Source organism: Pantherophis guttatus, chromosome 2, assembly GCF_059756535.1.
Source record: "Pantherophis guttatus breed Tessera chromosome 2, ASM5975653v1, whole genome shotgun sequence".
NCBI lineage: Eukaryota > Metazoa > Chordata > Lepidosauria > Squamata > Colubridae > Pantherophis > Pantherophis guttatus.
Window position 1 is genome coordinate 152524018 of NC_142064.1, and position 13147 is coordinate 152537164.

The following is a 13147-nucleotide window of genomic DNA, read 5'->3' on the forward strand; positions in this document are numbered from 1 at the left end:
ATCTAGAAGGCATTCAATTGGTGACACTGAACCCTTTCCCTTCACCAGAAGGTTTCTGACTAGTATAGCATGCAGATGCATTAGCATGCTATACTAGTGGGAGAGCAATTTGAGAGCTTTGGAGAATGTGTACTTGTTGCAGTTATTACAATTCAAATTTATTTATGAATTTTTTAAAAAAATCAAAATTTCAAATCAATAGATAAAACTGGAAGGGGGCAAAAATTAGGAAATTAATATGACAGACCAACCAGGGAGAAATAAAGCCGCATTACGGGATGTGTATAAAGGGTATGGAGGCATCGAGGGGTCCTCATATGAACCCTCAGATGTAGATTCATTGAAGCATTAGAATGTGGACATCAGGATCAGTGTTGAAAACTGAGTGTATTTTGAATTATAACTCCAACCATTCATTGATACTAACCATGCTGATTGGTGCTATTAGATGAAACCCAAAACATTTGGAGGGTGCCCAATTCTCTGACTTTATCACAAACATGTGATAAACATGATCAGGTCTGGATCAGTTGACAGTAAAAAAAATAAAGCCCAGTGTGACCCAGCAGTTTATTTCATTTGTAGGCAGCGAACGCTATGAAAAAAATTGGCAATTTCTCCCTCAATTCTACTGTTTACCCAGTTCAGGCAATGGTGAGACGGACTAGAAAAATTATTCCTTTTGCATGGAGCATCAAAGAAACAAGAAGATTGTACTGCTATTGGTGTTTTTTTTTTTAAGTTTCAGATCACTACCTGCAGCTGTCCTTTATCCTTCATTTTGGTAAAAAGCTAGGAACAATGCCTTCAATGAAACTGTAAAATATTTGGCAGGAAAACTCCATTTGCACAAGAGGCTCTTCAGGGACCATATTGTTTCACTGAATAAAAAGTTTGAGAACTATCAACAGAAATAGCAGCATTTTCCTTGCATTAGAGGGATAGTATGACTCAAAGCCATTTTTATGCATTTTAGTTTTTTTTTTTTTTTTTTTTTTTTTTAAATTAGATTTATATGCCGCCCTTCTCCGAAGACTCAGGGCGGCTTACAATGTGCTCAGCAATAGTTCTACGATTAAAGCAGATAACAGTGAAGAAAACACAAAGAAACACCGGAGTAACAATCTGACTTGCTTACCAGAAGGCTCTCCATGTTGAAAATCCGGCCCCATGCAAGGGAAGGCTGACAGCCAGCCCTTCTGGAAAATTCTGAATGCCAATCCCAATGGCTAAATTCCTATACGAATAAAATGAAACAGATTTATATAACATTGATGTTTGTATAAGGATGGGGGAAAGTTACAAGGATCGGCTTTACTGGAAAAGAAATCCTTATGATTAAACACATCTCTTTAATGTCAATGTTTTTAGCCCTTGAGGCCTAATGTAATAAGTAATGCTTGGCATCCAGCTCATGATTTTCATCTTCAAAGTGTTCCTCAACTTAACAATGCCTCTGGGAGGCAAAGAGACATAGAGGTGGGTGGAGAGAAAACTTGTCAAAAAAAAAAAAAAGCAAGCTTAAAATAGCTAACTCTGTTGAATTCCAAAGAGCTGAAGCACACACCGAAAACATCCCCACAACAAAAGGGGAAAAAATGGCATTGTAAAATGGTAAGAAAGGTGCTGAGGCTAACGTTGCCTAATGTACACTGAATATTTTTTTCCCCACAGGGCAAAAGATACCGAGATATTGAGGCTTAAACTAACTTGCTCTAGTCTCCAAAAGTGTATTTTGAGCTAAGTCGTAAACATAGACAAACAACATGTCCCATTCTGGATACTTCAAGAAATTCCTCACAAGATTCACTTAGAGGTGGAGAATCACAAAATTATATAGAGTAGGCAAGAATGAAGCAGTGGGAATCTGGAGCTCTTTACATTCATAAAAAGTAATCACACTCATGAGTGTCCATATATGAATTATAAACTCTTTCCAAACACCACCAAAGAACAGAAGAATTTTCTGTGATCAAGCAAGCCACATCAATCATTCCCAAAGCTACAGCAGGTCCAGATATCAAATATCTGCCTCTCTTGAGATAGCTCAACTCTACTTTGGCTGCATGAGTCTTCTTTCTTCAAAGAGGAAACAGTAGACGCAGCTCAGATAGTTTGATTGACTACTTGTGATCAAAAGGACTTTGAAAGGGTGGGGGATTTAAGGCTTTGTAGCTAGATTAAGGTTGAAAGTTTTCCATTCCTGCCCTAGAACACAGTTTTGTAGTTCTGACCACAATTGCCCCTTCCACATGCCTTTCTGTATGTTTTGTTTTGTTTTGTTAAGACAGAATTGAGTAGTCTACAATTTCTAAAATCTGATGTCTTTGACATTCTAGGTTGAACATCTCTACCTACCATCTCTACCGTCTCTACCCTGCCCTAATGTTCCCTTTAATTGTATTCATTTTATGTATTACATATCACTTTATTTTTGTAGTTTTGACCACAATTGCCCCTTCCACATGCCTTTCTGTATGCAACCTTCTGTAAGATGGTTTTTGGTATATATTTTGTCTAGATAATTGCTGGTTTGTGAGGGTTGTTTTTTGTTTTGTTTTGTTTTGTTTTGTTTTGTTTAGACAGAATTGAGTAGTCTGCAATTTCTAAAATCTGATGTCTTTGACATTCTAGGTTGAACATCTCTACCTACCAACTCTACCGTCTCTACCCTGCCCTAATGTTCCCTTTAATTGTATTCATTTTATGTATTCAATTCATGCTTATACTTATATATATTATCTAATATGTACTCAACAAAATAAATAAATAAAAATTCAATTAAAAAATTGCATTCTTGGACTGGAAGAAAGTGTGCACAACTTTCATTATTCTAACATAGAGTACAGTATTTGTATTCTTAAAAGGTAGAAGGTAATATGGGTACACTCAGACAGTAAGAAAAGTATTGATGGTACTGCTTAACAGACATAGGCTAGGATATCTGAAAACAGAATGTACATACATGCCTTTGTCAAAAGAAAATAAATCATCCACTTACTTTATGCTTTATATCTTCTAATTTGGCTCTTGAATATACAGGCTTATTAAAATAAGGGCAAATGTATTGCCTGGATTTGAAACCTTCTAATAATATATAAACAAATCTAATGGCTGAAATGTACAATAAGCTTCTTAAAGTTGTTAATGTACTGTTAAACACTAACTGATTACAACTGATAACAATGTTTTAAAAAGACAGCTGACCAAGGTTAACAAGTAAGGTTCTAACAGTTCATCTATTCAGTGCTTAACTGCCAATGAGTAGGAACATAATTTTTCTAGGAATGTCAAACCGCCAAGATTTAATTGTCCTTAAAATAGACATGTAGCTTTGAATTTGAGCAAATTTCATCTGAAGAGGTAAGAAGAGAGCAATGTGGTTATGTAGACACAATATTGAATTTTAATGTGAGAAATCTAGATTGTAATCTCTTTCCAACCACAAAACTCACTGGGTGGGCTTGGGCAAGTCACAATCTCTGCAGAATCTATGTTACTGGCTTACTGAAAGGATAAATGAACAAAGAATTGCAGAGTGCTTTATGCACATAAAATGTACCTGCCCTTTCCTTTCCATCACCAGTAGTGCCTTGTACCCTTTTCACTGCCTCTATTCTTCAGAGGAGCTCAGTTCTGGCAGCTGAGTTTCCATTACAAGATACTGCTTGCATCTAAACATGTTGTGTTAAAAAAAAAAAAAGGAAGCCAAGAATGGATTACCAATAATCACTAGGAGTAGTAGGTGAATAGATGGATCACTCAGGGAGGGAGAGCAGAAGAGGGAAAGTAAGAATAGATTGCTCAGTCATATCTCTACAAATATTAATATGCAAACTGGAGACAAGTATTTTCTTATATCACAGCTATTCTGCAAAATAACGCTATCATGCTATTTATGATTTAACTGTGATTATGTCCCCATACCCCTCACAATCAATTTTTTATCACATTTTTTTTGCTTCTAAAACTGTAACAAGATATATTTTAAAAACCAACTCTTGGAAAGAAAATGATTGTACTTGGAATAATAAAATGTTACTTCCCTATAGGTACTTTCCAAGAAAGAGTCAGGGGATTAAAAGTAACTAAATTCTAAAAGGTTACAGACAAAATGTTGAGTGAATCAGCCCGATTGTTCTCATAGAACAGAAGGGTGTATTAATAAGAAGTGAGCTTTACCAGCAAATGTTTGAGTTTCATTCCATTCCAGCATCGGTGGTATAGGAGAAAAAGAGTGCCTGTTACATTACGTGCTTGGCATGGATGCTGCTGAATGAATGCTTATGAAACTGGGGCCACTTGCTCTACGGTGGGATGCCTGCTTGCAAAATTTTCCTAAAATGGAATTTTGAAGGAAACTTAAGCTCCTCTTCTTGAGTTTCCCTGTTTGATGGTGGAATTTGCTACTCTCAAGCATGAAGGATTAACAACGCCAGAGGGCAGGCTCCGGATGAGAGTGGCGCAAACCTTTCTGTTCTCTCCAAGGCTCTACCTACAAGGCTCAGTCATGCCCTATAGTAACCCCTTATGCCACACACACTTACGGTATCATTTCAGTCCAAGTAACCTAAGCCAAGCGCCATTCAAAACCCAACCAGTTACACCTACAGTAATGTTGAAAGGTTAGCACAGTTGCCTTTCCTAAAGGTATCTTCTGTGCAGTATACATGTGCAACTTCTGTCTGTGTAGACTTGCCCCATTCTCCTGACTGGATGACCAGTTCTGTACAGTACATATATTATTTGGGATATATGGCAGAGCTATTCTTGAATTAAAGGAGCAGGCCAGTAAGACTTTCAATCTCACTTAGCAGCACCTACAGCACAGAAAGGAAATATTAGCAGATTTTACTGAGCTCATGCGTGCAGGCAGCTGTGTTATATAAAGGACATGCTTTTCCTGTTCTTTAGGGAATTGTGAATGGGAAAACTGATGGAACGCTTGAGCTCTGGGGCAGTCTCTGACACATTAACAGAGCTCAGTAATGGACAAAAGGGTAGTGCTTTGTGTGATGTGCTGATTGAAAAGAAATGCCACCTATGAGTACAGAATAGATCCACTTATATATCCTTTGGGATTGTGCAGCAGCTTGATTCATCACTAGACAGCCTCCGGCAAGCACCAGAAGCAATTATCTCCATCTTTGGTGGCGTCAAAGATCTACCCTGGGGGAAGATTTCCCCTATGAAATATGGAGTTGAAAAACAGCAGGGCTTCCTTCTGTGCCCTCTGTTCTTTCCTTTACCGGGAGCCTCCCATCTCTTCACAAAGTGGGGCTTCATTCTTCAGACAGAGAAAATGCAACAGCTGCAAGAGAGATCCTTTCTGACAGATTAAACTCTTTCTTCCTATTAGCAAAACAAGACTTGGGATGGAAGGGGAGGAAAAAAAATCACTCCCTGTTGCTTAACTGTTTAACAGCTGACAGAAAGGAGGAGGCCAGGACAAACTGATGAGAATCAAGGGAAGGAAGGGGAGGAGGGAAAAATCATCTTTTCAAGAAAACAGGGGAGCTGCTGTCTCCACGCTCCCCTCCTCCCCTGCCTCTCCTTAGTACAAAACAGCTATTACTAGCTCCAACCACAACAAACTAATGAGTGGGAGAGAGAAATGTGAATGGAAGAGGCTGTGCTAAAACAAACCACAGACTGCCACTTTCCCCTACCAGAAGGCAAAGCCTGTCTTGACCTTGCTCTAGTTATTGCCTTCAAAAGAAAAAGAAAAAGAAAGAGTAATTAGGTGAATCTTTGTTTTGGTTTGTCCTCTAGAGAAAGGATGGGTTAGTTAGGTGATGATGACTGAACAGGAAAACAAAAGGAACTAGGCAAAAGCTGAGCTAATTATATACATTAAACATCTTGATGAAACAGGGAATCAAACAATGCCTATCCTTCTTGGTCTTATTTTTTAAGGGAAAATACATTTGTGTTTCTTTTCTTGACTTTCAGGGAGTGTCTGATAATGCAAACGATGGCATCTTCAAATGGAACTGCTTTTTGGAATTTACAAACACTCTTTAAATACGGAATTGCCAACATTTAAAGTCCCACTTACTGCCAGTATTCCGGAGATTTGGAAAGAATTTCTCTGTGGCTGTTAGTCCAAAATACCATCAGGCTCTATGTCTCTTTTCCATGCTAGCTAACCACACCCAAGTTACAAAAACTAATAAACCAAATCTGTTGTTAAAACAGAATATATTTAATTGTAAAAAGAATATCCTAAAGCTAGATGAAGGACCTTTTCTTAAATTCAACAGCAAAAGATTAAGCATGAAAATACAAGCATAAAAATATAAGGATGAGAGTTATGAAGGATCTGCCTTAGCTTGGGAGTAGCGAAAGCAGGTCTCTGGACTCGCTTTTTAGTGATTCAGGACCCAGATAGGGCCTTTTCTCCGACAGAGCATCTGAACAAGGTGAGACACTGCTTGGCAAAGATTAACAAGGCCATATAATTGCTTCAATAATCTCTCTGCAAACATCCCTTCCTCGTAGCTATTCAGTTCACAACATGAGCTAGGATCTTCAGCCCGTTCTGTAAAATGTTTCCTGGGAAATCATAATTGGGACAAAGTTCTTAGAAATGAATAATATTAGAGAGTCCCTCTTTTGGAACCCATTTTTTTTAGAAAGAGGGTTCTAGCAAATGTAGACATTAGTCTACAGCTAATTCTTTAGATCTTCTAGTAATGTAGCCTCCTTTCAATGAAGCTCCTTAGGACTCAACCCTCTGGATAGCAGCATCGCCGGGTGTATGTGTGTATGTGTGTGTCAGGGTGAAATGAAATCTAAAATAGTCAAGATGGGGGCTACGATAATAATTAAAAGAGGAGCCACTGCACTCCTAGAGACTGCTCTGCTCCCATGATGGCAACCAAGAGTTCCTTCTTGGGGCAACAGTCACTATCACTGTAACTCTAGTAGCTCTTGAAATTTAATTAGGGTTGAATTATAAAACCTATTTATTTATTTATTTTTATTTATTATTATTAATTGACAATGTCTGTACCCTATAAAGAAAATCTCTATAAAATGTTTTATAGGTGGCACTTGCCACCAGCCAGATTGGCAAGAATGTTCCCCGGCACGCTATCAACATGTTGGAAATGCAACCACCACAAAGGCACCTATTACCATATGTGGTGGACCTGCCCAATAGCGAAACAATATTGGCAAAGGATCAAAATACAAATAGAGGAAATAACACACCAAAAGATAGAACTAAGACCAGAAAGCTTCTTATTAGGCATAGTGAATGGATACTATGAAAAAGAAACAACCTATTTAATTATACATATGATAGCAGCACGAATACTATACGCGCAACACTGGAAGAGTAGTGATATACCAACACCAGATAAAGTAATCAATAAAATTATGGAATGTGCGGAAGTAGATAGACTCACAAAGGAATTACAAAATAGGGAAGAACATGACTTTTACTTAGTATGGGAAAAGTGGTATAGTTGGTTGAAAGATAGGAAAGAGATGAAGCAATAGGAAGTAAACAAAATGACCAAATATAATATGATGGAAACAAAGAACAGACATAGGTCAACAAAGATCAATAGTAGATAGACAAAAGGGAATGACCAAATAAGGAAGAGTCAAAATACAAAGAGAAATGTATATTATAGTTGCGACAAACTGGACATGTATTGAAATGGATGTTTATATGTTTTTATGTTTTGTACGTTTCATTGTTCTGTTTAGTTTGTACTTATAAATAAAAATTGGAGGAAAAAAAAACCTATTTATTAATTTGGAAGATAGGTTTGTGGAATTAGTATTCATGCATTTTTAAACCACACTGAAAAGTGCAATCATCAGTTTCCTCAGAGGATGTGTGACTGGAAAATGCAATCTTGGTTTCTTTATTGTTTTAATAGTAGGAAAAAAATCCTACTGTGAAGAGTCTTAAAAGGCCACAGTACTTTTACCAAAGAGTAAAAAAGGTTTCCTTAAGAATACCCTACTACCAAAACATTTGGAATCCAAAATTACTCTGTTCTTGTAGGCTTGTTCTCTGATGTACAGGATGATGACTTAACTTATTTATTTAAATACTTTGAACCTGTGCTATAACATAAAGAACGCTACCCTGTGCTTAATCAGAACCAGTAAGATTTCCTAGGAATTAATCTGGGTATGAAATGATAATTACTGCCAATTGCAGGGCTATCCATAACTGGGTTTGTAATGTTAAGAAGGTGCTCCCCTGGTCCTTTGCTTAACTTGCACCTTCCAATGATGGGAAAGAGAAAGGAGTTCTGTTTTCAGTTGTGTACAAAAGCATGTTAACCGGAAAAGAATTTCTTGTGATGGTATGCTTAATGCAGTGAAGAAGGTTTCTCTCTAAAATGCCTGAACAAGAACTTTTTTGTGATTGGTGCTATGTAAATACCATCTGTTCATTTTATGATTGCTTCCTAACTCTGCACAAGGGAAGATCACAACTCCACCAAAGTTTTATGGAAAACAAAAGATCCATTATGAAGAATTAGGAAAGAAACTCTTTGAAGGCTCCCTCACATGGCAGAGGAAGGAAATGGACATTATTTAAAAAAATGCATCAACCCCCCTCCCCCCCCGAACACCGCGCATACCAAAAGCCCAGTGTCGTAATATAAACAGGATTACAATACACTGAAAAGCAGCAGCTTCTTTTATGAAATTGCACAAAGTGATGTTCACACTTCTAGGACAGCAAATAACACCTTGAAAAGAACAGCTGCCAACTGAATTCATGAGTCTATGAACACCAGGGAGACAGGAAAACAATTCAGACATTAGAAAACAGACGCAAACTCTGAATAATAGAAAAGGAAGAACAGCATCTAAATTAATAAATAACATGTGGCCAGATAGGACAGCTTTACAAAGTTATTCCAAAGATATAAAAGTATATCTTTATCAATGTCATTAGGACAACTCGAAAGGAATAAGACAATGCATCACTCAATTCTTTCCTCTGCAGATTGTGTTTTATTTCTGAACACTCCCATTTCCTCTTACTCAACATCCAACTAGACATGATATGCGAAAAGTCAGATTTCACAGTACTTGACATCTGACCCACAATGGTATTTATTAACTGAATATGATGGCGAATTTCAAATTTTGCACATGCCAGGAAAATTGCATTCAACACTGCAGTCTGCTCAGGACAATGTTGATTCATAACACCCTCCCAATATTTCCTTATGAGTATAGCAGAGGGAGACGAGTAGCAAGCACAAAGCAAGAGGCCTTTCAGTAATCCTGCTACTGAGGCAGATGAACTTTTAAAGAATTGGACATTCTTTACAAAACCTCAGGCATAACATATCTGACTCTATTTGGTGGCTGGCATGCAAGAGTGAAGAAGCAGGTGGGATGTTTGCTGCTTCTTCTACCATCTAAATCACAAAGTCCCAGGGCTAATGGCCTTGTAAAATAATGGAGGAGAAAATGTCAGGCAGCGTCAGTTACCAAATGAGTTGTCCTTCTCCAAAGAGGCCAGTAGATCATCTGTCTTCTGAGGAAGACCAATAGGACCATACATCACAGCTCATTATTTAACAACCATAAGCCATTAAGGACTGATGCCCAGTGCTGCTTCCTCCTCCTCCTCAAAAGAAGAGGGCCCAGCTCCATTTTGCTTCTCCCCTCCCCCATCTGAAAACCAGTTAAGAAAAAGCATCAACCCATGCATCTTGAGCTGGAAGCAAGCTAAGGACCATTGATCCGATTTATTTTACAGATTATATATTTATTATTTCATTCGATTTGCATACTGCCCAACTCTCAAGAAGTCAAGAAAACATAAAACAAGAGAAACAATACAACAACAACAAAAGCAGCAAAGATAGCACAACAATCACAAAAAACCCTGATGTCATCACTGCGTCTAAGAGGAAATATCCTCCTAGCAAAAGCCAGGTCTTCATTGCCCTCTGAAACTTCAGTAGGATGGAAATCTCCAAAATTGTGGAACGACTCCATTCCCGAAGGCAAACGCTGCATAGATAAGGTGCACTTCTGGGGATGACATTGTTTAATCCATCCCTTCTGGATCAAATTGGCTGGGCAGAAAAAAGAAAAGATAGGAGCATTGCTACTTCTTTCTGTCCGAGTAGAGGGCAGGGAAGTAACGGGGCTGGTGGCAGCATTACTAAACAGGCTTTTCTCAAGAGTTGGATGAGGATGCTGTATGGTTTAAATGGAAAGTGTAGCTTCCAGGAGGCCAACCATATGCATCCCATACATCGATACAGGTAGTCCCCAACTTCCAACCTAATTGAGCCTGAAATTATAGTCGTAAATTGAGTCATTAAATGAGTCACCATGTGACTGTGTCCAATTTTACTACCTTTTTTGTGGTGTTTGTTAAGTGAAAGTGGCAGTTATTAAGGAATCCATTGTCTGCAATGGCCACTTTTGGCCAGAAACTGGAAGTAAATGCTTATTGCCGGCAAAAAAAATGTCATAAATCATGGTGTTATAACTTTGGGATGCTGCGTATGGCTGTAACTATGATCAGGAGGAGGGAAGCTGTAGGAACTTTGAATCCTGGTCTTAAGTAGCCCTGGGGAATCGTAACAGTTGCTAAGTGATCTGTCATAAGTTGAAGACTACCTGTATGCAGCTTATTCTGCAAAGAGCACCCTATAAATAGCAATAAATTTTAATATTTGATCACATTTAATAACTAGTAATTTTTAAAATGCTGCAACAGACCTACAACCTGCAATACTACGTTGGCTAAACTATTTTAAATGTGAAACCTGCCAAAATCAAAACTATCAGCAGTATTCAAGTTTCCTGCTTTTAAAATGCTCAAATTAAATAAGCAAAGTCAATGCAAATGTGAACTCATATTTTTATAGTCACTCCCACCCTAGACAGCTCAGGAATGAACTACTGTAAAATGCTCTACATGCTGTGGTCTGTCCATGTGATGCCACTGGCTCCCTGAGCTGCAATGGATACCAGTTGCATTGCAGGTGAAATTCAAGATGCTAGTTCTCACCTACATGCAATAGGCCCTGGCTATTTGAGGGACTGCCCCTCTCCAATTGCTTTTGTGAATCAGAATTATACCTGGAATGCAATATCTTCAACTGGTATTGCATTCCAAATGCAATTAAATTTAAAGTCTCCAATTAAGCCATTGGGAACTTTCTCCCAGCACCCACCTTCTAGTATAACATCCCCACCACATTTAGACTTCCTTACCCTGATGACATTCAGGGTAGTAATGGTTCCCTATCAGGGGTGAAATGCTCCTGGTTCGGACTAGATCGCCTGATCTGGTAGCGATGGTGGTGGGTGGTTCAGAGAACCAGTAGCAAAAATCCCTCCCCCCCTCCCCCATGGCCAGCTGTCGTGCGATCATCAGAGACTTTTTTTTTTACTTTTAAAAGCATTTTTTCTTCAGCCAAAAAACTGCTTTTAAAAGTAAAAAAAAAAAAAGCCTCTGATGATCGTGCGGCTCAGCTGGGATCGTCAGAGCATTTTAAAAGCATTTTTTCTACAACCTCTTCGGCCAAAGAGGTTGTAGAAAAAATGCTTTTAAAACACTCTGACAATCTCAGCTGAGTTGCCTGATTGTCAGAGGCTTTTTTTTTCTTTTAAAAGCAAAACAAAACAAATGCTTTTAAAAGAAAACAAAAGCCTCTGACGATCAGGCAACTCAGCTGGGATCGTCAGAGCCTTTTAAAAGCATTTTTTAAACAACCTATTTGGCTGAAGAGGTTGTAGAAAAAATGCTTTGAAAAGTAAAAGAAAAAAAGTTGGCCACGCCCACCCAGTCACATTACCCCCCCTCCCACCAAGCCACGCCCACAGAATCAGTAGTAACAAATTTTACATTTCAAATTTTACTGTTCCCCATCCTGATGACATTCAGAAAGTCATCGAAATGTGTGGCTGTTCTCCCAGGCTTTCAAGCAGCATGTTGTTTGAACCCTTGTAGAATGTTTTTACTGCTAGTTTGTCTTGTAGATTCTAGTTCCATTTCCTTTTTTAAAATGTTCTTTTTTTAGAAGATAAAGCTGCCCAGAGTCATTTGGAGTTGGGTAGTCTTTAAATTGTAACTAACCCCGCCCTAATACAAAACCCTCCCCCCCAAAAAATAAATTTGGTTCTGAAATTCTCATGTAAGAATCTAAATGTCAACCTTAGAAATTAATTATAGAGGTTGCCTACGCTGCAGCAATGGGATATCATTAAATGGTTTGAAATAAATTGTCAATTTCAACCACTTTAATTTCAGTAAGACTGGTAAGAGTCCCATTTAGTGGGTCATTGTGAGGATACGGATATAACGTTAATTCTTGCCACTTTTTAAAAAATGTAACAACATTTCTTCAGACCACAATTGATTTAGAAATTTAATCGCCAGCAGTCCTGATTTTATGATTACAGCCTGTAGGATAGTAATTAAGTAAATGCTTTTTAAAGAAATGGTGTAGTAATAAATTCTTCTTCAAAGCAAGCTTGATTCCTGGTGACTTCAAGGTCACCTCCACGAGGGGCTTTTGGTTTCTTGTTGGGTACCACATAGAAATGGTTTGTCCTTGGAAGTCCAGAAAGTGTCCTCAATTGTCCAGGCTCCTGAATTGTCCCCACCCTAATTCTGTTATTCAGGTACCAGCTGGGTCCAATCTTATATAGATTTAGAGCCCGGACAAGGCCAAGCAGGAAATCTAAACCATTGCTCTAAAGAGCTTATTTTTTGCAGACAAGGCATAAAGGTATCATACATATTCTTAATTCAAAATATATTAGTGTTTTTATAGTAGTAAATATTGTAGTAAAAATAGTATATACTGTTTTACATTATTTTTAGTATGCTTTACATATACTAGTAAAATATGCTAGTAATTTTATATAATCTTATACTGGTATTGTCTCATCAGTGCTAAAAACAAGTATTTGCCTTAGAAAAAAGCAAGTGCTACTGAGTATTCTTCAGTGTGTACTCAAAAAAGGAAAAACAGCTGGTGGCATCTCCATATTCCTTATCTTTTGATTAGCCAGCTCTGTATCTGTGTAATTGGCTCATAGATATTAAGCAGTATCTTATTTTATAAGCATTAGCCTATCTTAAATGGGCATCTTTCTACTGGTTTCTCTAACCCTACATAGCTATTTTGCC

General features: G+C 37.9%; 1 protein-coding gene across 2 annotated transcripts in view; it reads right to left on the reverse strand.

Annotated features, from left to right (window-relative positions):
• SLC39A11 (solute carrier family 39 member 11) overlaps positions 1 to 13147 on the reverse strand; it is a 337353-nt gene that overhangs the window by 4703 nt on the left and 319503 nt on the right. For both annotated transcript variants that reach the window (XM_034412722.3, XM_034412723.3), the window contains exon 8: positions 1139 to 1237. In XM_034412722.3, the coding sequence (XP_034268613.2) occupies positions 1139 to 1237 (99 nt within the window). The remainder of the gene's footprint in view (positions 1 to 1138; positions 1238 to 13147) is intronic.